Below are 25,077 nucleotides of genomic sequence, written 5' to 3' on the forward strand. Positions count from 1 at the left end.
ATTAGATATGGGTGCTATACCAGTGCAATATCAAGTAAAGTATCAATCTAGTCACACCACCCTATTTGTCTGCAACACTGCACAAAAGTGGCATTAACATATTCCTTAATCTTAGTAAAAGTGATTCTGGTGAGTGCTGCATGACCTTGAGAATTTTTTTTTACCTTGGATACTAAATAGTAACAGTGGGGATAATTACAAACTTTTATCCATAATATCATGGGGTCAACTTAGCGTTAGTGAAAAATACAAATCAACAGAATCTATGGAAACCTCACCTAACTTCCCCTAGCAACTGATATATACCTTAATTTTCAGTGTCAAATTAAAATATACTGAACACATTCATGACAGAGTATCTTGACAACTGGAAAAAAAAAAATATACATAAACATATATATATATATATCCCTGGGGATAGGGAAGAAAGAATACTTCCCACGTATACCCTGCATGTTGTAGCAGGCTACTAAAAGGGAGGGAGCGGGGGGCTGGAAATCCTCCCCTCTCATTTTTAATTTTCCAGAAGAAGGAACCGAGAAGAGGGCCAAGGGAGGATTTCCCTCAAAGACTCAGTCCCCTGTTCTTAACGCTACCTCGCTTATGCAGGGAAATGGCAAATAGTATGAAAAAAAATAAACAAGCAACATACTAGGCAGCTGATTCCACTGCTGTTCAGTCTCCAAGTAAGCAGTCACTCTGAGTGTTCACCAAAAGTAGGTACTAACACTGGTGGCATATTTCTACTATAAACTGTAACTGCTAAGGAAAGTAAGGAGAGGTTTTCATGGGTCCTGTTGATTTATAGAAGTTTCACCTGCTTTCATGTTATCTAAGCCCACATTTTCCCTGATCTTTATAACCCTTCCCACTTTAAACTGCTCCAATGTAGCACAAGTCTGAAACATTTTTGCTGGGTACAGTATATGCATTGTACTGATTTCAGTTTCATCCACTTCCCCATAGAAATAAAGCAGTGGAATTGAATTGATACTTTACCTAAAATTCACTATATTCAACCCCTCCTTTTACAACATCTTCTCCTTTTACAACATCTTTAAAAAACTTATGTTTGCAGATGGTGGGAGGGACAGTGCACTTACTGGATGTGGTCACTCCCTCATCACAAAGTTCTCATCCTTAGCATTAATGAATTAGCTTGTGAAGTTGTTTGAAAAAAATTTAACGAAGATGGCACAAAGATAGTGAATAAATACCTTTTAAAAATGAACTGCAAGTTAAATAGAGAGTTTCAGCCCAACAAAATGAATTAGCGGTGTAACACATCTAAGTTCATCACCTTTTTTACTCTCCATGCTAGTATTCCAGTTTAGTCCTGCAACCTTAACAGAAGAAGAACCATGTGGACTTTCTTATGGAACAACTGCATCACATGCATAACAGAATAAGACCAGGGAAGTGCCACTGGGATCATTTTATTCTCATCCAACAAAATCAAACAATTAAACAATTGGAATGGCTTTGAAGATTTGGGAAGAAGTGGAGCTGGGTTACGCAAAATTAGTTGAATCACTTGTATAGATTAACAAAAACCTATGAAAAGATGACATAACTTCCCTAACAGTTGATGTATTTGTCTCATATTCCATTATTTTTCAAAAATACTTGACTTATGATCTACTCTCACGAGAAGGTGCTTGGCAGTGTCTGCATTCTTGTAGACACAATTCCTTTGGACTCACTGCACATATCTAATCATGTGCATTCAAGCAACTGATGAAAATAACACTGGTATGTTTGAGAATAATCTGAAATTCAAGACAAATCTGGTCTTCTCAGGAAAATTTGGTGAGGTTTTCATTTATTGTCAGATTTTAGAGCTATTTTAACTACTTTCAACAAACATTACGTAAAAATGAATTCAATCACACGAAAATAATAATGTCAGAAGAATTCTTTTGTGTCTACAAGAAAGGAAAACTATTATAACAAGACTATCTTATATATGTCTTAACTAAATTTCTGTTGCTATGAGAAGTTCAGTCAGGTTTTCATGTTCTATTGACTTCTACCAGTGTTTTACCAACTGTTTTTTCCTGACCTCCACAGCCCCTACTCACATCAACTTAGAGTAAAATAGAATAGGATGTAAAACTCCAGTTTAGGAGCACCAGAGAAATAACATGGATTTAGAAGAAATGCATATCCTAATATTATGGATGTGATGGCAGAGCGAGATATGATGATCAAGAAAAAATTTGGGATAAAAATAGGCAGAACACTTCTAAAAATCAACATAACCTGTAAAGACTTCAACCTTGTCAGTACATCCTAGAATGAGAAATTCTCAGGGACCTTATCATGGTCACAGCATTAAAATTAAAAATGATGCTATTATGAGTTACTTAACAGGTACTGTACTATTTCACATTAAAGATTAAAAATGACCCTATCATAAGCTACTTAACAGGTACTTTACTATTTCAATCAGCTTTCAAATGATTACTTTGAAGAGAAAAGGTAACCCATCCACAACACAAAGGTGTATTTTCAAAGTGTAGATGTTAAATTCGATGACAATTTATTCAAAATTTTATATCAAAATATAAAAAAACATATGATTAACTAATACTAATTTTAAACATATACTTTTTGAAACAATGGTTCACCTTCACGAAGAAATTTCTAAGCAATGTGAGTGATTCTATCATCACCGAGAACAACCACGTTACACGAAACATCAAATAACCTGTCGCATATTCAAGATACAGAATACTTCCATACCTAATAAGAGACCGTCCATGTCAAAAATGACGTGTGTTACGGGCTTACACGAACTCATCACGACACGGGAGATCACAACTTGGTACAACCTTCGGTTCTCTTATCCTGTGTTACACGGCCTGCTGCTGCCTGGCTTGTGGGTCCGTCTGGAGATGGGTGGTTGTTGTCATGCCAGCGAACACTACTCGCCAACCATCATTATGGTCAGCGACCACTCGAGATGGTAGGCTTACTTCTATTCCCTACATAAGGTAATCACGTATTTCATGTTGCTTTTATTTTCTATCTCATGCGAGTAGGATTCTATACTGGTCGGCATAGTACTGTTCACTAAATTCTTTTTTTTTTTTCAGTACATTAGGCAATCATATGTTCCACGTTTTTGTCGTGGTTGGGGGGGGGGGGTTAGTATTGTTCACTAAATTTTCACTACACTAGGTAATTATATGTTCCCCTACTTACGTTTTTCATTCAAGTGTCTGTAATTGTCCTCCTTGATAAAAGGAGACATATAGGCCTCCTCTGTTTTTGTTACAGTAATCTAAAATATCTGAGGTAGTTTGCATTATTATGGCAAAAGTTTCTCTCGGCGATATCTTCGAGAATAACTGATTGAAATATTTATGTTAGATAACAGTTTATACTCCGCTTGTGTAATGCATCGATTTCTTAACAATCTATTGAATTATTATTTCCTCTGTAATCCTTTTGCGCTACCACTCACAGCATGAGTATGGGGTGCACATAAAAGCATAAATCAATTCAATCCGATCATTTTCAGATCTAACTATAAGGAACTATTATGACTTTTGAGAATATACTACACAAGCATATTATGAGAACTTTATAGACATTCTTTGTCAAATTTAGATATACATTTATAAACATATTGACTTGTCCTGCTTCTAATCCTTTACATCTATCTAAAATCAGGTTTACTATCCATAAATGATTATTCAAACCCTCATCCGTCATTATTTTTCGAATATATTTTGTCTTTTTTTTTATCTCTAAGCGTGTAGCACTAAACAGAATTAGGTAATCGGATTAAAGTCAGCACTTTCGAAAAAAAAAAATATTACAAAGTGTTATTTATCCATCGAAATTAAACATTTTAGATTCATACCCTCATTTTCGGAAAGTAGTTGAAGACCATCACCAGTTTCCTAAAACCACGTCAACATTTTTACCCTACCTACGGTTTTCAACTTGAAGATACCATTAAGCACAATACACAATAAGGAAAACAATATCATGCATAATAACATCCGAGCCTTAACATTCGGGTTGAAATAAGAGATAAAGTTGTATTTTCAATTGCTTGTTGACTTGGAGGGTCGGGTTGTTACGAGATGCTTAATTTTGGGGGGAGGGTTTGTTTTGAGGTGTTCCCTCAAGCCTAGATACCGCCTCAGCCACGAGTGAGTGTGAAGGTGCTCACAGCTGCTCGGGCCGAGCACTGGTGGGGACAGGTGGTGTTCACAGTGCTCGCCATCTACCATTATTGGATCAAGAGGTGGTGAGCAGAAGCACGGCAGACCAGTGGTTGGGGAGAAGGAGGAGGAAGGAGCTGCCGCCACACTGCGCGGACGAGGACCTGCAGTTAACGAGCAGCGAGTGAGTCGGAAGCCGATGTCGTTCAAGAGGTGCTCAACGAGAAAGAAATGAAGAGGAGGCGGTGAGAAAGAGTGAAAGAAGTGGTGGATGAAGATACCAGGAGTGACAAGAAGGAAGAGGAATGAATTTTAGGCAGAGGAGGAAAGACGGCACGATTAGAAATCAAGGTAGGCAAGATGGTCGAACGACTTAGGAAGGTAATGGTGCTTCGTCTCTACCACAACTGTATGGACTTTCATGGTAAGGCAAAATGGACTGTTAGACTTTGTAATTAAACGTCAAGAGTTTGAAGTACATGTTACAAAAAGCAAATATATCCCGTATGTTGCTGGAAAGGATAAGGAAACGACTCGATGTTTAAATACGGTGGGTTTTGAGAATGTAGTATATATATACCGGGATAATTCTTTTTTATTATCCTGTCTTCCTTGATCTTAAAGATGTGTTGGTTGATGACAGATTTGTTAAGGCTAAAGGAAGGGTCATCAAATATAATGGTGAACTAGTACCCAAGCTGCAGTTAATTACGTGAAGGTTCAGTGCCAGAATATTTTTTTTTTTGTGAGAGGCTTGGGATACAAGGGAGCTGCTGTATGCATTGAATTTCTAGTGCAATGTTATATTAGTTGTAGGTGGGGACACACGGCCTGGAAATGCTTTGCCCAGAGAAACCAAAAATAGATCATTTCCAGTCAGGCCTAGTGTAATGGTCAAGTGGATAAAGGGAGGGTTGTTATTGGAACACCAAGTACTAAAATATATTGAGAAAACGTATGTAATTAAGTAATCATGATCAGAACATAGATGAAGGGAACAAAACAAGAGGTAAGAATATTTTTGTTACTATGGGGGATGAAATTAAAAAGGTTAGTTATTTCAGTGAAGAAAAGGGAAATATGTGCATATAGATCATAATGTCTCCAGCTGTCATGTGTAATGCACCGAAACCACAGCTTCCTATCCACATCCAGGCCCCACAGACCTTTCCATGGTTTACCCAAGACTTTTCACATGCCCTGGTCCAGTCCATTGACAACACGTCGACCCCAGTATACCACATCGTTCCAATTCACTATATTTCTTGCACGCTTCTCACCCTCCTGTATGTTCAGGCCCTGATCGCTCAAAATCTTTTTCACTCCATTCTTCCAACTCCAATTTGGTCTCCCGCTAATCCTTGTTCCCTCCACCTCTGACACATGTATCCTCTTTGTCAATCTTTCCTCACTCAATTTCTCCATGCGTCCAAACCATTTCAACACACCCTCTTCTGCTCTCTCGACCATACTCTTTTTATTTTCACATCTCTGTTACCCTTACATTACTTACTCGATCAAACCACATCACACCACATATTGTCCTCAAATCTCTCATTTCCAACACATCCACCCTACTCCGCACAACCCTATCTATAACCCATGCCTCACAATCCTATAACATTGTTGGAACTACTATTCCTTCAAACATACCCATTTTTGCTTTCCGAGATAATGTTCTCTCCCACACATTCTTCATCGCTCCCAGAACCTTCGCCCCCTCGCCCTCCCTGTGACTCACTTCCGCTTCCATGGTTCCATTCGCTGCTAAGTCCACTCCCAGATATCTAAAACACATCACTTCCTTCAAATTCTCTCCATTCAAATTCACATCCTAATTATCTTGTCCTCCAATTTTTCTCCATTCAAACTCACATCTCAATTAACTTGTCACTCAACCCTAATGGACCTAAAAACCCTGCTCTTATTCACATTTACTCTCAACTTTCTCCTTTCACACACTTTTCCAAACTCTGTCACCAGCTTCTGCAGTTTCTCACACGAATCTGCCACTAGAGCTATATCATCGGCGAACAACAACTGACTCACTTTCCAGCCCTTCTCATCCACAACAGACTGCATACTCGCCCCTCTCTCCAAAACTCGTGCATTCTCCTCCCTAACAACCCCATCCATTAACAAACTAAACAACCATGGGAACATCACACACCCCTGCCGCAGACCGACATTCACTGGAAAGCAATCACTTTCCTCTCTTCCTACTCATACACATGCCTTACATTCTTGGTAAAAATTTTTCACTGCTTCTAGCAACTTACCTCCCACCCAATGTGCTCTTAAAATCTTCCACAAAGCATCTATTTCAACCATATCATATGAGTTCTCCTGATCCATAAATGCTACATACTATTCCATTTGTTTTTCTAAGTCTTTCTCACATACATTCTTCAAAGCAAACACCTGATCCACACATCCTCTACCACTTCGGAAACCACATTGCTCTTCCTCTGTACTTGCCTTCGCCCTCTCTATCAATACCCTCCCATATAAATTCCCAGGAATACTCAACAAACTTATGCTTCTGTAGTTTGAACACTCACCTTTATCTCCTTTGCCTTTGTACATTGGCACTATACATGCATTCCGCCAATCATCAGGCACTTCATCATGATCCATATATATATATATATATATATATATATATATATATATATATATATATATATATATAATATATATATAATATATATATATAATATATATATATATATATATATATATATATATATATATATATATATATATATATATATATATATATATAGTGTGTGTGTGTGTGTGTGTGTGTGAATGATGTGGTCATCTCAGATAAGGTAGCTAAACACGGGTGTAGTAATAAAAAAATTGAATATGAATCTTTTCTGAATATTAAGATAATTAAACTGAACATGGTTGAAATACGTCAACAATGATTAGTGGATAACGTAAAGAAAATTTTAAGGTATGATTGTAGCGGTATGAAACATGACAAAAAATTCTGAACTCTACAGACTTTACTTATGCTAAAGCTTCAGAAAATTATAATGTAATAATGATGAAGCTACGTTTAGCTTACAGGTATTATGTAAGGGTGTAGGAAGACTCGCCAGGCCCCTGGGTCTGTTGTAAGTGTGTGTAGAGAAACTTGCAAGGCCCATGCCTAGCACGAACCTCTGCCAACGAGAGCCCGTTTTCTGTCACAGCTCTGCTGGTGTGTGTGTGTGTGTGACTATGGACTGGTGATGGAGGATGTATGAGTGTTGTATGATGTCTGAATTACGGTTGGTGCTACATCCACCATCAGGAAAATCTTAAACGCCTTCTTCAGGTGTTAAGAATAATGGTAAGTTCACATAACACCTCGCTAGCTACGCATGTAATCTGCAGTGTTGAAATAAATGGGACTGTTCAAAAACATGTTATTTATATGAGAAATGTAAATAGCCTTGAATTTTTCTTATTTCACAATTGTTGATATTATCGACGGATTATGATAATGTTAAGTGATAATAGTCACTAGTGTCTCGGCGAATTACAATTGTCATTTATAATCAACCTTGTATTCGATATTCATGTGCTAATAACCTTAAGAAAATACATTCAAGGTTCTTTTGGCGGTTAATATTTTGAGGAAAAGGTTATTGGCGTTGGAAAACGTGGATCGATTAAGTTTATATATGAGAGAATTATTATTCAAGAAGATTAAAGATTGATAATTGATGGGATAATTGACGGAAATAATAATAATAAATGGTCACTAATGTTCTCCATACATGATTGTGTCTGTTTACTGTGTTGGAGGCTGAGCTGTACATTTGCCTGTCTTTTGACGACTTTCAATAAGAAAAAATAAAAAATCAAGCTCAGGTGATTGAGATGAAGCTATGATTGGAGGATTTTTTTTTTTGGGGGGGGGGGAATAATTGAAGGAAAAGTCCTGAGAGTGTGATGAGGACGAGGAAGATGGGTAAAAAAAAAAAGGAAAATGAGAGGAGTTGTGTGGCCTGGTGCTGTACTGTGGGACCTGCAGGATGAGCACGCTGGCGGCTCACAAGGGCAACACTGGTCCTTGGCCTCGGAAAAACTTGCCATGTAAATGAAGGTAGCATTTGTTTTTCTATTGATCACCGAACCATGAAAATAGGTTTATATATATATATATATATATATATATATATATATATATATATATATATATATTTTTTTTTTTATTATACTTTGTCGCTGTCTCCCGCGTTTGCGAGGTAGCGCAAGGAAACAGACGAAAGAAATGGCCCAACCCCCCCCATACACATGTATATACATACGTCCACACACGCAAATATACATACCTACACAGCTTTCCATGCCTTGATTCAATCCACTGACAGCACGTCAACCCCGGTATACCACATCGCTCCAATTCACTCTATTCCTTGCCCTCCTTTCACCCTCCTGCATGTTCAGGCCCCGATCACACAAAATCTTTTTCACTCCATCTTTCCACCTCCAATTTGGTCTCCCTCTTCTCCTTGTTCCCTCCACCTCCGACACATATATCCTCTTGGTCAATCTTTCCTCACTCATCCTCTCCATGTGCCCAAACCACTTCAAAACACCCTCTTCTGCTCTCTCAACCACGCTCTTTTTATTTCCACACATCTCTCTTACCCTTACGTTACTCACTCGATCAAACCACCTCACACCACACATTGTCCTCAAACATCTCATTTCCAGCACATCCATCCTCCTGCGCACAACTCTATCCATAGCCCACGCCTCGCAACCATACAACATTGTTGGAACCACTATTCCTTCAAACATACCCATTTTTGCTTTCCGAGATAATGTTCTCGACTCCACACATTCTTCAAGGCCCCCAGAATTTTCGCCCCCTCCCCCACCCTATGATCCACTTCCGCTTCCATGGTTCCATCCGCTGCCAGATCCACTCCCAGGTATCTAAAACACTTCACTTCCTCCAGTTTTTCTCCATTCAAACTCACCTCCCAATTGACTTGACCCTCAACCCTACTGTACCTAATAACCTTGCTCTTATTCACATTTACTCTTAACTTTCTTCTTCCACACACTTTACCAAACTCAGTCACCAGCTTCTGCAATTTCTCACATGAATCAGCCACCAGCGCTGTATCATCAGCGAACAACAACTGACTCACTTCCCAAGCTCTCTCATCCCCAACAGACTTCATACTTGCCCCTCTATCCAAAACTCTTGCATTTACCTCCCTAACCACCCCATCCATAAACAAATTAAAGAACCATGGAGACATCACACACCCCTGCCGCAAACCCACATTCACTGAGAACCAATCACTTTCCTCTCTTCCTACACGTACACATGTATATATATATATATATATATATATATATATATATATATATATATATATATATATATATATATATATATATATATATATATATATATATATATATATATATATATATATATATATATTATCCCTGGGGATAGGGGATTAAGAATACTTCCCACGTATTCCCTGCGTGTCGTAGAAGGCGACTAAAAGGGGAGGGAGCGGGGGGCTGGAAATCCTCTCCTCTCGTTTTTTTTTTTTTAATTTTCCAAAAGAAGGAACAGAGGGGGCCAGGTGAGGATATTCCGAAAAAGGCCCAGTCCTCTGTTCTTAACGCTACCTCGCTAATGCGGGAAATGGCGAATAGTTTGATAAAAATATAAAAATATATATATATCATGGGAGTTTAAACATTATATATTTATTCAAACTATATACATTGGTCATCCACGTGTTTATTATAATTCATTTATTACCCCCCCAGGGAAGCCGACACGCCTGCTCATCCCCTTGAGTTGACAAGGGTCGTGAGGAATGGACGTGCAACATGCTCACCCTAGCCTCCCGTACCATGTGATCCAGGCCGACGTTAATAAGACTACATGTTTCTGATAATGGTTGAACTCCACACCAATAACAGAACCCACCAGATATCTGCTGGAAAGGTGATTTGCCGTGCCTCCCGTCTATAATGCCCTTGAGATCGAAGGTACGGCTCTGGAGCACGACGGTACGGCTCTGGAACGCGACGGTACGGCTCTGGAACGCGACGGTTCGGCTCTGGAACGCGACGGTACGGCTCTGGAACGCGACGGTACGGCTCTGGAACGCGACGGTTCGGCTCTGGAGCGCGACGGTACGGCTCTGGAACGCGACGGTACGGCTCTGGAACGCGACGGTACAGCTCTCGAACGCGACGGTACGGCTCTTGAGTGAGAGGTCGCAACGGTACGGACTCAGTACGTACCAACGGGTACAATGGTCGTCCTCGTAATGTTCAAAGGGTCGTACCTTCGTGACTGTTCCTAACTTTTGATTTACATATGGGGGTAAAAAAAATTAAGCTTGGGCATGAAATATGAGTCTTAAAATGAACGTCCATTGTCACCTGACGCTACAACAGTTTCCGTTGTCTCTAGCCAGCCAGCCAGCGTCTAGAAAACTGGCCATCGGATCCACCATCTTGGGGAAAAAAGTATGAATGATAAGACTTATATTCACGTACTCACAAAATCAGGACGGTAGATCTCACGTACTAACCAAATCAGGGCGTAAGATCTCGCTGTGGCGGGAGTGTATATTTCTCCCATGATTGTCATATGCCAATATTTGTCCAGAGAATACTGTTAATGGGATTAAAGAAATAGCCTTCATGATACGCGTATCATTGCACTTGACTCTAGGTCAGTGGGAAGTCTTGGTCGGGTTCCTTTAGACGCCGTTGTACACCGCCTACAACATGTATGAACAGGTGAATAATGTGATCGGCGTAAAGAAAAAAAAAAATATACGTTACCATCATTATAGAAATTAGAAGATACCATGGCAGAGGTTCTCCTTCTTGTGTCCGATATCTTGGCTGCGTCGGGACTTGCACAAGAATCTCTAATCCATTATGGGAAGCTGTTTTAATCCATGGGTTTGTCACTGACTCCAAATTTACCGCGGGAAGTGCGTCCCGCCCTTGCCTCGCTCCCTACCAACCACCTGTTGGCTAGCCACCATAGCCCCATGACGTCATGGCCAGAACTCCGCCCACAAAGATATCCAACAACTACCAATCCCCGCTTTTGTTTGATATTACCCAAATTGGAATACAAGAATCGAAATGGGCTTCACAAGTCATCAACTTTATTTATTTTCCCCATTGAACTCAGGCCTGGATTTAACCCTTTGGGCGGCAGAAAAGCCGCACCTCTTCGCAGGGGAGGGAAGACCTTGGCGGAGGAATACATTACGTCACCGGCCAGCTGTTCTTGTTGTTGTGGGAATGGTTGGTGGGACTCCTCAACTCTGTTCTAAAAATAGACGTCGTATTTACGGTAAGTGAGCAATTCGAGAGTGACTTCCACGGCAGAGAGGTGTACACGCCTCTGCGTTGCCGGAAACCATTGATTTTTTTCCCCTCCCCCCCGAGCACAGCCTCTGTTGGCCGTCGCCAACGCGTGTATTTGTGGCGGGAAGTCTGGAGATTTGCTCCCGAGATAAATGCGATGTGATTTTAAGGGTCTGAAAAGGAGCCGATATGAATGACTTGTGTGTTCCCTGCCGTTGGCAGTGATCCGGTTGTGGATGCCGGACATGTTGAACGGTCTTGGGTATGGGTCATGGATGGGACGGGGAGGAGAGGCGAGAGAGAGATATGGGAGGGGATGGAGGTGTCGTCTGTGTCCATGGCCGTGGCATGGCCTGGCCCTCCTGAAACATGAGTGGGGGCAAGGATGGCACCGTGTGTGTCTCTCTCCGTCGCCACATGGAATCAGCCAGCCACCGCACACGTCTAATGACTGTTTAAGAGTTTTTTTTAGTCCATATTCTAGTGGCTTTCAAACTAGGCATGTGTTAAATCTAAAGGGGAAAATTCGAGGTAATTGTGACTATTTAAGATTGACGGTAAATGGGAAAATATTTACGCTTTTTTTTTTTTTTTTTAATTATCCTGAAGTGGTCTTGAAGTAGGGATTATTAACGTGATTTTATAGTTGATATATGATTATAGAATTGTATGGGCCTGCGTCATTAGTGCGTAAGTTGTGTTCTTTAGCAACAATTGCAGTGACAGGTTGCAAAATTGGGGTCACCCAGGCAGAGTTACTCTTAAATCGGAAATTAACAGTTTTCCACTAAACGAATTGTGGTAATATTTCCCGATATTTGTACTCGGTTACATGCTACAATATTCACGCAAATAAAGCTTAACTAAAATGTCTAGTAGCTCATGGGCGCATTGTCACCTTCTATGTATATATTTGCCAGTTTATGTGCAAAAGTATTTTATACTATTACTTTTATAACCTTATTCACTGGTGTACCTGCTGAAATTAATGATATTGATTAAGCACGTTCCAGATGATTAAGATGTGTTATTTTAATGTGCAATGAAACCTTTAGCGGGATACATTTTGGATGTGTTATTTTAATATGCAATGAAACCTTTAACAGGATACATTTTGTATAGGTATTTCTTGAAAATTGGTAACTATCATTGTGATAAGTTTTAATCTATTCATATGATGTGTGAATGGACAGATAACGTCGCGTTTCCTAGAATGGGAGTGTAAAATGCATAAATCATTTTTTTTTTCTACATATAATAACTGTGATTCTGAGAATTAGAATACCTGGAATATTCCTTTGACGGTAGATGTGAATCCAGGTATTTTCATCACATTTTCTGGAGTTATGTGGGTGGTCAAGAGATTTAGGAATACGGTCTCCATTGGTTTGTGGGGTTGACAGCCGAAGGTTTTAGGATGGAAATAACATAGATGTACATTTTGGATACTGGGAGTGCAAGAGCAACGGGGGAAAAGCTTCGTCCTGGAATGAAATTTTCATTGTTGTACGTCAGTTCGACTGTGAATTGTATTTTGATAAAAGTGGTTTGATGAAATATTCTTCGGGTAGACAGAACTCACATTGCCTACAGTTATGATCCACCTCATACCAGGTGAAGAAACACTATTTTTCTTGCAGCTAAGAAGAGAAAATGTACCTTAACACTGACATTGTTGCAATTCATGTTGAAGATGTGCTAAGACCTGTCCAGGTGCATGTTCCTTCACTTCTGCTAGATTGCCTGTTGGGGGTCGACTTTTGGGTGGAATGATCTATAGTACTTCATCAGCTTTAACCTAAATGTGAATTAAGATGAATAACCTTAATTGATATCTACAAATTATGTTCATGTTCTGTCAACCTAATCTTGAATGGTAATTTTTTTATTATGAAAACCTAACTAACAGATATTCTAACCTTCAGTAATTTTGCGAATTCTGTTGATTTTAACGTTAGGTAAAATAGCATAACCTAGGAAATTATTTGAATTCTCATTTTTAACCTTTAAACTGGCATAATACAAACTGTATTATCACCTTTTGTTTTACTTGCGCTCACGTTCCTAAATTTCTAATACAAAATCTTGAACACCTCTAACAAGACTATAACAGAAATTGTTTTAACACCAAATTTTTGGAAATGTATTTTTTATTCTTGATTGTGCAATTTATTTTTTAGCGCTGAAGACGAATTTGGCCTTAGTTGTAATTTGTTGGCTGGTGTTCAAGAAATACTGCATTACAGTTAGGGCAACGGGAGAAGAAAAAATCCTAATTGTCTGATTTTAAATTTTTTAAACAAAAGGTCAAAAAATTCATGGATACACTAGACATTTGTTACACACGCTCTCTCTCTCTCTCTCTCTCTCTCTCTCTCTCTCTCTCTCTCTCTCTCTCTCTCTCTCTATATATATATATATATGGAAGCTAATTTTTTCCTGGATTTTTTTTTTTTGTGTTTGGCATAGGCTTCATCAAGTTGATTATCCGGCATATGTCAGCAATCATTCCCATACCATTTCCATGGCACTTCTCACCCATTTCTCTCCAAATTCATCGCAGACATCACCTAGGGCATTAGGAATGGCGCCAATGAAAATTAATCGTTAAAGAGACATTCAAGAACCAAGTTTAAGATGCTAAACAAAGTCTACTCGGCGAAAGTTTTCATCATTTGTTGCTGTTCAGTAAACCATTTTGTAATATTGCCCAAGCTTCGAGTTCTTTGGGTTCCAGTACTTTCTCATCAAACTCTACACCAGCAATCGCTTATTGTGTGACAAAAAAAAAAAAAAAAATCCTTCCATCTTTGGGTCAGTAATGCGGAGAAATTCCTTATTCAGAGCTTTAACAAAATCTGAAATTATATCTAACATGTGGCGTCTTGGTAAGCTAATATTTCTCAAGATCCACCAAAGGAAGGTTCATATGCAATGTTTTCCTATTATTATTTTTTTTGAAAGATCCTTGTGGTTCTCGGCCTATTTTTTGTTTGTTTGCTGCACGACTGTACACACCATTTCGCATATTTTTTTTTTCGCTGTCAAATCTTGTAAGCAATGTAAATGGTATTATCCTGACTGTACTACTACTGGACTAGTGTCTCAAAACTATTTGCACTCGGGTTACACCTTGTATGATGTGGCAAACAGCTTTTCTCCGACCTGGTGATCAGATTTAAACGTTAGATAAAAGCAACGGCAAGTTTTGATGAGTGGCACCGACATGTTTCTTCTCCGAGAAACTAGCAACTTCAGTTTTCGTAGTGCAATAGCTTTTATTCAGTATATGCGTCAATATTTATCACGTATATTGAAAAAAGTGTTAAGGTATTATTACGGAAAACATACGCGATAGAAGGTTGTGTTAAACTGTTCCTTTAAAATGATTATGGCGCGCGAATTGACAATCATATATTGACACCAGAAAAAAAAACTCCCTCGACCAGTTGAATTGGTATGATTGCTGGTTGTGTAATCGCTTAGTGCTGTAGGCTATTAGACTGTCATCTGGTAAACCGAAGACATAACCTTTTGTGTACGTTATTAATGGTATACGAAATTTAATGCCATTAATTCTCGTAGCACTATTCACCAACTTCTGGTACCTGTCACTGAAAAGGCAACACGCTGCATTTTACTGTATGTTTATGTTTGATCTTATTGCCTTGTGGTTTAGATACAGTATGCTCATTTGATCTTATTGCCTTGTGATTTAAACAATTAATTGATTAAGTCGCCATTTATATTGACCAAATTGATCATTCAGCAATACTGTAGGGTGACATCAGTTCTGGAAAGGAAGAGTTAGCATTTTTGTTTTAAACAGGAACATTTAAGGTATGCATTTTTTTTTTTTTTTTTTTTGCAGCTGAAGAAACTGCGTTATTAGTCAACACTTGCACAAGTACTGATGATCATTAATGGTGGTTATTATGTTTCGATATATGATTGAATTGCACGACTTTATAGTTTTAACCCCCCAACCCCCGCCTGAGTGCCGTTTCCTTCGTTAGCGAGGTAGCGCCAGGAACAGATCAAAGAAAGTCTGCATTCACTGTTATCCATTCTCTGTCATCTGTATTGGACCAAAACCTTAATCCCCCAAGCCACAACTAGGTCCCATAGACTTTTCCATATAAATAGAATATAGCTGTAAGTTCAGTGGACCCAAGTTTTTTAGAAAGGTCTTCGTATTTTTTTTTTCTTTTGAAACCCCATGAAAAAATGATCCCCCTTTTTGAAGAATATTGAAAAGGCAATGTTCCCAAACTAGATAAAGAATCATATTGGCACTACAGGCATAGAAGGCTCTGTTAAGTGTTACCCCTCAGATCATAAGATGAGATAAATGGAAGACTCGTTGAACATATGGAACTCCTTAGGACCCAGTCGCTAACTCTTGTCATCAAGCTGAGATCTGCAGTTGCGCAGCCAGCGGAGCGTGGCAAAGAGCGCTCATTTCTATAGTCCGTCTGTCAGTGGTTGGGCGTCTCATCCCAACCTTGGTCATAATTTTAATCTAGAAGTTTACAAAGGCGTTGCTCAGCATTTAAGGAAATTATTGACGTAAGAGCCAATTTTTTTTTAGTGGGTTTTGCCTGAGGCTATATCATTAATTTTGGCTTGCTTTGATATTTTCCAGATTTTTTTTTTTTCATCCATTTTTATTGCACGCATAAGTTATGCTGAATTGGTAAGTGATAAGTGGGCATTGGAACACCCTTTTGATTATGCTATGGAGGGTATTTCATGGAACACTTGTTGCTCTTGCGCTGCAGTATGATTGTTAGAAGTGAAGTAACTATGGGTGGAAATGATTTTAGGAAATACTATAAACAGCTACTAAGTACCATGTCGAAATGTTGTGTTGTTTGTTACGATCCAGGTCCAATTCTAGGCTAAACCTTCCTTTAAGAGCTCTTAACTCTGGTAGAATGCAAACTTGAGTTATGGGGTCTGATGCCAGCCAGTTTTTCTTCAGATATTGAGAAGCGAGTGTGTGTTTAGAGTTCCAACATTAGGATCTGATGTGGAGTTGACGACAAGTTATGACACAAAGTAGTATAAACTCAGGTTCGACTCCCTTCCACGGACGGACGGACATGATGATGGCCAGCGGACGGACAGCAATGGGCAAAGCGATCCCAAAGCTTCTGGTATGCTTCCTAGGCGACAGAATAATGCTCAGGTTAACCCGACTAGGCTTGTGTTTTGAATTATAAATGCGCTTAGGTATATAGAGAACACGCAGCGATAAAAGGTTCCATCAATGGAATGGATTTTCATTAGAGATAATGGATTTGAGTCCATTTTCGTAAATGCAAAGGTACTTTGTCATGCTGTTTTTCCTGTCCCACTTAACCGAATCGCGACTGTACGACCCTTGACAACGACCTTACTTAACCGTCTTACTGTTTTTAAGTCGTGACGTCATGCCCAAGAGGTTGAAAAAAAAAATGCTTTAGGGAGACGCATTTTTTTTTTTCTAATTCTATGGAAAAAGAATATATAGAAAAGGGGATATTTTGCTCCTCGTTGTGGGAACAGCGTGGTTCGAGAGAACGTAGTCTAATGGTAAAAGGTTGTAGAAATATGGGAAAATGTGGCGTATGGATTACAATTGTAGTTGTTGAGGGGGTAGAAGGCTAGCCAGATTGAAGTGGATGTGATGTCCTGTTTTGTGATTATATAAGAATATAAAGGTAAATGGGAAAGCGTATTGAGAAAGCCAGATCACAGGACTGACCATCTTGACTTGATGGTCTGTGGAGGAGTTTTGCTCTCCGCTGGAGGACAGTAATATCCCAGTATCGTACAAGACCAATATATTGACATAGATGTTGACATGGCATTCCAACACACCGAGGACAAGTTATGTTATGTGAGACCGGTCATTTGAGTGAATTTTTTTTTTTTTCCAACCTTACCACCGCGGAAAGAAGTAGTACCTAATTGCTGGAGCCTCGCGAACTCTGATGGTATTTGAAATGCTGTTACTCTGTGGCATTATAATAACGAGCGACTGTGTACACACCTGGGTACGTACCATAGGTCTCATACCGTCGTACCCACTTGCCCAGGACTGGAGGAAAGTTTGGCATGAAGTTTATTGTTGTAGTTTCAAAGGCGACTTTCCTGGTCCCTCCCACTCCATCGGGGAACACCGGCTTGTGCCTTTGCTTGGAGGGGAAGGTCAGGGGCAAGCAGAGTTTGACGCGTCCATTTTGTGACTTTGCTCCCGCGATCGAAACAGGTTTGTTTAAAGTGGTGATGGTGGTGGGAATGTATAGTTTTCGTCTAGTCTGTAATTCCTTTTTCTTTTTTTTTTTTTTCTTTCTTTGCTTTAAACTGATCGGTATCTGTGTGGAGACTTTGAGCTCGTTAAGTGCTTGTTTGTGCCTTTGTTCTTTCTGAAAAAAAAAATAAGAAAGTAGCCGGCAAAGTTGATACGTGAGTCGGTGTGCAGTTTAATCCAGTGGAGGTAATACCACGTTTCCCAGTAAATGAGGTGGGCGTCCCTGGGAGGTTGCTGGCAGGTAAGAATTAAGCGTGCATAATGCTGTAACTGATTATATCACACACCGTCGAGCATATGACATGCGCCTCACGGTAAGTTTAGTGCGGGTCATATTGAAATCAAGTGCTGTTTTTTATAGTGATTTAGTGGGGTTATATAGCACTTTAGTACAGTTTAAGTAGGAATTTGATACGTTTTATGTATAGTAATTTAGATTGATTGTATAGTGATGTAGTACGGTTTGTTTAGTAATTTGTTACGGTTGTTAGAGGCTGTTAAAGTATTAGGGTTGATATTTTGTTAATGCTTAATGGGTGTAGGGTCTTGTGGAGTGCAGTGGTGCGCTAACTGGCAATTAAAGTAAATTGTCTGAGGTGCTGTTTGTTATTGGAGTAGTCAGGATGATTGTGCTGGTTAACCTCTCGGCACGACGGTACAGTGTTTTGAGCACGAAGGTACGACCCTTGAGCACGTAGGTACGACCCTTGAGCACGACGGTACGACCCTTGAGCACGACGGTGTGACCCTTGAGCACGACGGTAAGACCCTCGAGCACGAAGGTGCGACCCTTGAGCACGAAGGTGCGACCCTTGAGCACGTAGGTACGACCCTTGAGCACGAAGGTACGACCCTTGAGCACGAAGGTGCGATCCTTGAGCACGACGGTACAACCCTTGAGCACGACGGTGCGACCCTCGTGCACGAAGGTACGACCCTTGAGCACGACGGTGCGACCCTTCAGCACGACGGTACGACCCTTGAGCACGACGGTGCGACACTTGAGCACGACGGTGCGACCCTTGAGCACGACGGTACGACCCTTGAGCACGACGGTGCGACCCTTGAGCACGAAGGTGCGACCCTTGAGCACGACGGTGCGACCCTTGAGCACGACGGTGCGACCCTTGAGCACGACGGTACGACCCTTGAGCACGACGGTGCGACCCTTCAGCACGACGGTACGACCCTTGAGCACGAAGGCACGACCCTTGAGCACGACGGTAGGACCACTCCGATCACGACTGTACAACCCCAGGGTGTGAATAGCCTGGGTTGTGACCTAGCCGTAAAGGCTCAGCGGACCAGTGGCCATCGTGTCAAGGGGTGTCGCACTGTCGTGCTCGAGACGAAGAGGGTGGGTGGGAGTGGGTGCTGTCGTATCAAGGGTCGCACCGTGGTTTTCGAGCGGTAGTTAACGCGTGGCATGCCTGACGTCATCATTGACGACCGAGGCTTCCGTGATTGGTTATGATTGAGTATTGAGTAACGGTCGTTTGGGGGATTGCTGTATCAATAATCGTAACGACCCTCGTTGTAATGGTACCGCTCGCGACCTTCACGGCCTAGTGTTGGGTACAGTTGTATAAGAGAGAGAGAGAGAGAGAGAGAGAGAGAGAGAGAGAGAGAGAGAGAGAGAGAGGAAAGGGGTTGGGCAGACGTTGTTCGTAACTGTGTGCTAACTATGGGTGGGCTGATGGTAGACCCACGGCCTTGGGGTAATCCGGTTGTCTTGTGTTTTATCGGTTTAACCTAACCCACGCCACCTCTTCCTCCCCTACCTGCCTAGGTTGCCAATACTGAACATTGTGTGCAGATTTTCTTTGGGGGGGATTGGTATGTTTTAAGCCTTTGGCTGCAATGGATTAGGGGAATTATTGTTTTTGTTAGTATTTTCTATGATAATGATGATAATACTATTGATAATAATGATAATGATGGTGATAACTGATAATGATAGTATTGATAATAATGATTATGATAGTTGTGATAATGATGACTAATAATGATAATGTTTTATTATTATTATTATTATTATTATTATTATTATTATTATTATTATTATTATATGTATTCTTCTTCTTCTTCTTCTTCTTATTATTATTATTATTATTATTATTATTGTTGTTGTTATAGTAACGGTGTTCTCAGAGTTGATTAATTATTATTATTATATGTATTCTTCTTCTTCTTCTTCTTATTATTATTATTATTATTATTATTATTGTTGTTGTTGTTATAGTAACGGTGTTCTCAGAGTTGATGAGATATTCCATTGAGGATGGAACAGTAGGATTCTCGTGGTGTTGGGAGAAGCGCAGACGAGTAGTAGTGTGAACTTAAAAAGGTTTGTATCCTCCTTCCTGCACCAAGAGGTCGGTCATCACCGCGCTAATAACCGTGACGTAAGCGTTATTATCTTCATGATCCGAGTCTCGAGGTCGCCAGATGATGATAATGATGATGATGGTGGTAGTGATTTTAGGTAAAGCCTGTCATTCGAGACGTTGCATAAAAAAAAAACGACACAGTAACTGGCGCTGTACGTCTTTCATTGCGCGTTGTTTTTACTGGTCTTAAATTGCCCAGTAATGACGGTTATATTGTTTGGATTAACGCGCGTCATTTTTATCATTCGTGCATCAGTATATATTTTCAAATTGAAATTGATCTTTGCTGAACTTGTATTCATTAATGGCGTTTTTTTTTTTTCATTTTTTCTATGAGCGTTGACTCCTCCATTTGTGACGTGATCTTTACTGAGCTTATGTCCAGTAATGGCGTTTTTTGTTGTTATTTTTTTATGAGCGTTGACTCCTCCATTTGTGACGTGATCTTTACTGAGCTTATGTCCAGTAATGGCGTTTTTTGTTGTTATTTTTTTGAGTGTTGACGTCACCATTTGTGACCGTTTTGTGCTGGTGCATCTGGTGTGTACGTGGGGAAGAAGACGGTGTTGTGATTATTTTTGATCGTCATTCGTTGCGACAGGGGCCATATGCCTAAGGAAAACGTAAACATCTTTTGTTTCAAGCTAAGCAAGTGGGTGGTGAGGTAGTGGGACAGTGGTTGGGATGGCTGGTGGGGTAGGACAGTGAGTGGGTTTAGGGTGGGTGCTGGGATAGTGGCACAGTAGGTGGGGTGGGTGCTGGGGTAGTGGGACAGTGGGTGGGTCTTAGGGTAGGTGCTGGGGTAGTGGGTACAGTAGGTGGGGTGGGTGCTGGGGTTGTGGGACAGTGGGTGGGTCTTAGGGTAGGTGCTGGGGTAGTGGGTACAGTAGGTGGGGTGGGTGCTGGGGTTGTGGGACAGTGGGTGGGTCTTAGGGTAGGTGCTGGGGTAGTGGGTACAGTAGGTGGGGTGGGTGCTGGGGTTGTGGGACAGTGGGTGGGTCTTAGGGTAGGTGCTGGGGTTGTGGGTACAGTAGGTGGGGTGGGTGCTGGGGTTGTGGGACAGTGGGTGGGTCTTAGGGTAGGTGCTGGAGTAGTAGTGCAGTGGGCGGGGCGTGTGGGGGGGTGGTCGTCGCTGGGGTTATTTATACCCCTGTATGTGTTGACGTGGCGTAATCACACAGGTCGCCGTAGGAGGCATCCTTGTCCCTCATCCCTCGAGCGGGAGTCATACATCTTGGTCAGTGTGGTTACCAATTAGTGTGATTACCACCCTTCTCAGAAGATCATCTTGGGTTATCGATCCCCAGGTGGTGCACTTGTTACCCAGTCATAGCCACCCCCGTCTTCCTCAAACACCCTCCAGCCATTGCTGGTGCCTCCTCTGTTTCTACCCGTTTTCTTCAACCTGGGATTAAATTCTCTGGTTCTCTCGTATGTTTCTGCGTTGGTAGTTTTATTATTATTATTATTATTATTATTATTATTATTATTATTATTTGTTTTGAATTTGAGATTTCTACCTTTTTCTCCAGCAGTTCAGACACACACACACACACACACACACACGTACTCTAGACACTAGCCTCTTGCTGTCCCCTCCTTTGCTATGTTTTACATTTGAAGACCGAGGAAGAACCCTTTTGATGTACCATGTAGATCTTAGGTGCACTCTGGGTGCCCTAGATATCCCTTGAAGACCCAAGAAGCCCTATATATACTGTGATGACCTCAGAAATACCATAGAAGCCCTAGGTATATCATGAAGACTTTTAGGATATACAGTGGACGCCCTGGATATACCACAAAAACCTTCGATGTACAGTAGAAGCCATAGACGTGTTATGAACGTCTTCGTAGACTTGAACGTGCATTTGGAGGTGTGGACATCCCGCTGGTATCTGAGGTCGTGTTAGATGTCGTCCGTTGTTTTGATTCGTTCCTCCCCAAACTCAAGTGGGGACCAGCTGAGTTGATATTTTTTTGTCCCGTACCTTATTTTGTTGGAGGCGACGTATTTATTAGGGGCAGTGTGTTAAAGGCGCCGTATTTATTAAGGAAAACGTCTTGGAGGCGCCGTATTTATTAAGGACAACGTCTTGGAGGTGACGTATGTATTAAGGAATACGTCTTGGAGGCGCCGTATTTATTAAGGACAACGTCTTGGAGGTGACGTATGTATTAAGGAACACGTCTTGGAGGCGCCGTATTTATTAAGGACAACGTCTTGGAGGTGACGTATGTATTAAGGAAAACGTCTTGGAGACGCCGTATTTATTAAGGACAACGTCTTGGAGGTGACGTATGTATTAAGGAATACGTCTTGGAGGCGCCGTATTTATTAAGGTCAACGTCTTGGAGGTGACGTATGTATTAAGGATAACGTCTTGGAGACGCCGTATTTGTCAGGGAGGCGACGTGTTTATTAACATGCAGGAGGCGTTGTAGGATGGGTGTCAGAGGAAGTGTTTACATCATGAGAGGTGGATGAAGGTCTGGGTGGTGTTCTGTTCGTATGGAGGGGGAATCAGCACATGTGATTTTGAACATAATCATTCCCTCTCGTCACCCTTCTTGAAAAACAAAGAAAAACGAATGTGTGAAAGGGGCTGGCTGTAGCCATATAGACCAACACTGTTGTCATTTTAGTACCGTAATCCATGACCAAGTTAGTGGGGTGACATATACTGCAAGGCAAGGTTCAGTATGACGAGTCTCTGAAGAATGATCAAATTATTTGTGTTCAAATATGATGCTTTACCTACTTTGTCTGTCATCATCTGAAGATGCGCTTGTAAGTGTTGAACTAGTCCAGTTTGAAGGTGAGTAGTTGAGGGCAGGCTGGCCGAATACTGTGATCATCACACACGAAGCCCAGGCTGGAAAAAAAAAAAGAGAAAACAAAAGATGGAATTTTTCGTACGAGTGTGTTAAAACCTCCATTTTCTTTACAATCTCGAGCGTTGAAATTTGCCAGGGAGCGGCTTTGAGGCCTCCAGTTGTGACCCGCTCGCTCTCTGTCGTGTTGTGGCTGCCGCGCGTAATGTTTATGGAGAGGTAATATGCACACTAGGGGCTAGAGGCCACGCAGTCAGGCAGACGGTAACGTGCGATAATGCGAGGTAGAGACCATGTGTGTGTGTGTGTGTGTGTGTGTGTGTGTGTGACGTGGTGGCCTCGGAGGAACAGGGATGTACCCGAGTGGAATTCGTTTTCTTTGTGTCTTCGCGTCCCCTCGCGTTTATGCCAAGGTTAAAAAGGAGGAGATGGAAGATGATGCGCGCCCGAGCTGCCAACTTTCAGGTAAGTGTCGGTCAATTCGTCCCGTCATGTGAACGGTGGATTTTTATCGTGTCGTTTTCCTCTCTGTGTGTGTGTTGTCCTCCCACGGGAAGTGGTTGGAATTATTGTTAATGGTGGTATTTTGTTCCCTGAAGATTCCCAGGGTTAAGGCCGCTGCATGATTATATGTGGACGAGACTCTGTCTCCCTTTACCATCCTTCTTCGCTTCGTCAGCGCCTGCAGCGAGGTGGTGCGGGGTTGAACGCAACGCAACATGGCTGGTGGTCCTGCGCAGCCTGTGTTGGCGTGAGCCTGCGGGTGGAACCCTGGAGATGGGATGAACCCATGGCAGAAACCACGGCCTCATCCACGCCAGATCAAGCCACCGAAGCTTTGATGTACGAAGGGGCATCGTCCACGCGAGACCAAAATAAATGTTGTCCGCATTGGAAAGCCCAGCTAAGCAGACCTCCGCGCGTGGTGAACTTGTGCGTTTGTCGTCGTAGATTCATCTCATAACACCCGCCTTGACCCCGTCGTACTCATCGCATTGGCAAAGGCCGTCGCTTTACCGTCGCCTGATCGACTGTGAATATCAATGCGTGTGCGGTGGAGGAGTGGCTGCTGACCAGCACAGTTGACGTGCACTGCGTGGCTGAGATTTCTGTGGGGTCGCTACGTCGGGCGCAGCAGCGAGATCAAGGAAGGCTTGCTTTTGGTGGGTGTGGAGGTGGGTTACAGAGCAGCTGACGGTGTATTGATGCATGACTGGAAGGAAGAGGGGATGGGGGTGGTGGGGGTGGAGAGGTAGCCCCAGTAGGGTTGTGGTGACTACACTAGTCCAGTCACCATGTTTGATACGTTAGGACGTCAGGAAAGTTAAGTGTGGGGTTGCAGAATTCAAGGAAGAGGAGAGAGAGAGAGAGAGAGGAAAAGAAATTGCAAAAATGTGATGAACGAGACCCCACAATTTCGTTTCCAATTGACCTTAGATGTACGGCGCTTTCCATGCTCTGAATGACCTTGACTTCCGGCTCATTAGATTAGATAGATAGATAGATGGAGAGAGAGAGAGAGAGAGAGAGAGAGAGAGAGAGAGAGAGAGAGAGAGAGAGAGAGAGAGCAGAGCTAGCTTTTCCATTTCAGCGCCTTAGTATAGCGAAATGTACACACATGCACATACATGAACGTGTTGTCAATAGAAAAAAGGGGAAAAAAAAGCAGCTTTGATTTAGAAGATCTGATGAGGGGGGAAAAACGTACCTGGTACTGTTACGAGATGTGGAGACGGAAAAGAATAGACTGACGGAAAAACGTGCTTGGTACTGTTACGAGATGTGGAAACGATAAAAGAATAGACTGACGGGAGAAGATGTGTCTCCTGTTGTGTAACCTCCAGAAAGATGCTTGTCAGCAAGGAAGGAAGAATAGGACGAAGGAAGAGGAGGAGGAGGAAGGAGAGGACGAAGGTAGAAGAGGAGGAGGTGGAGGAGATAACCTTGGATACCAGGAACTACCAGAAGAAGATGGCCCCCGTGTCACGGGTTAATTGTGGCA

General features: G+C 41.6%; 2 protein-coding genes across 11 annotated transcripts in view; one reads left to right on the forward strand and one right to left on the reverse strand.

The window, feature by feature from the left end:
• The window catches only part of Gs1l (pseudouridine 5'-phosphatase-like Gs1l), a 54,386-nt gene extending 43,070 nt beyond the window's left edge, over nt 1-11,316 (reverse strand). For 3 of the 10 annotated variants that reach the window (XM_071663607.1, XM_071663603.1, XM_071663605.1), the window contains exon 1: nt 2,746-2,905. In XM_071663607.1, the coding sequence (XP_071519708.1) occupies nt 2,746-2,803 (58 nt within the window). In that variant the 5' untranslated portion in view covers nt 2,804-2,905. Of the gene's footprint in view, nt 1-2,745; nt 2,927-11,012 lie in introns of those variants that run through there. The other 7 variants (XM_071663610.1, XM_071663611.1, XM_071663604.1 and 4 more) reach the window with 5 other exon arrangements.
• Nucleotides 11,317-11,469: 153 nt separating this feature from the next.
• The window catches only part of Mef2 (myocyte enhancer factor 2), a 1,047,678-nt gene continuing 1,034,070 nt past the window's right edge, over nt 11,470-25,077 (forward strand). The window contains exon 1 of the mRNA XM_071663621.1: nt 11,470-11,538. The gene's annotated coding sequence lies outside the window, so the exon portion shown is untranslated. The remainder of the gene's footprint in view (nt 11,539-25,077) is intronic.

Source organism: Panulirus ornatus, chromosome 7 (genome assembly GCF_036320965.1).
Source record: "Panulirus ornatus isolate Po-2019 chromosome 7, ASM3632096v1, whole genome shotgun sequence".
Lineage (NCBI taxonomy): Eukaryota > Metazoa > Arthropoda > Malacostraca > Decapoda > Palinuridae > Panulirus > Panulirus ornatus.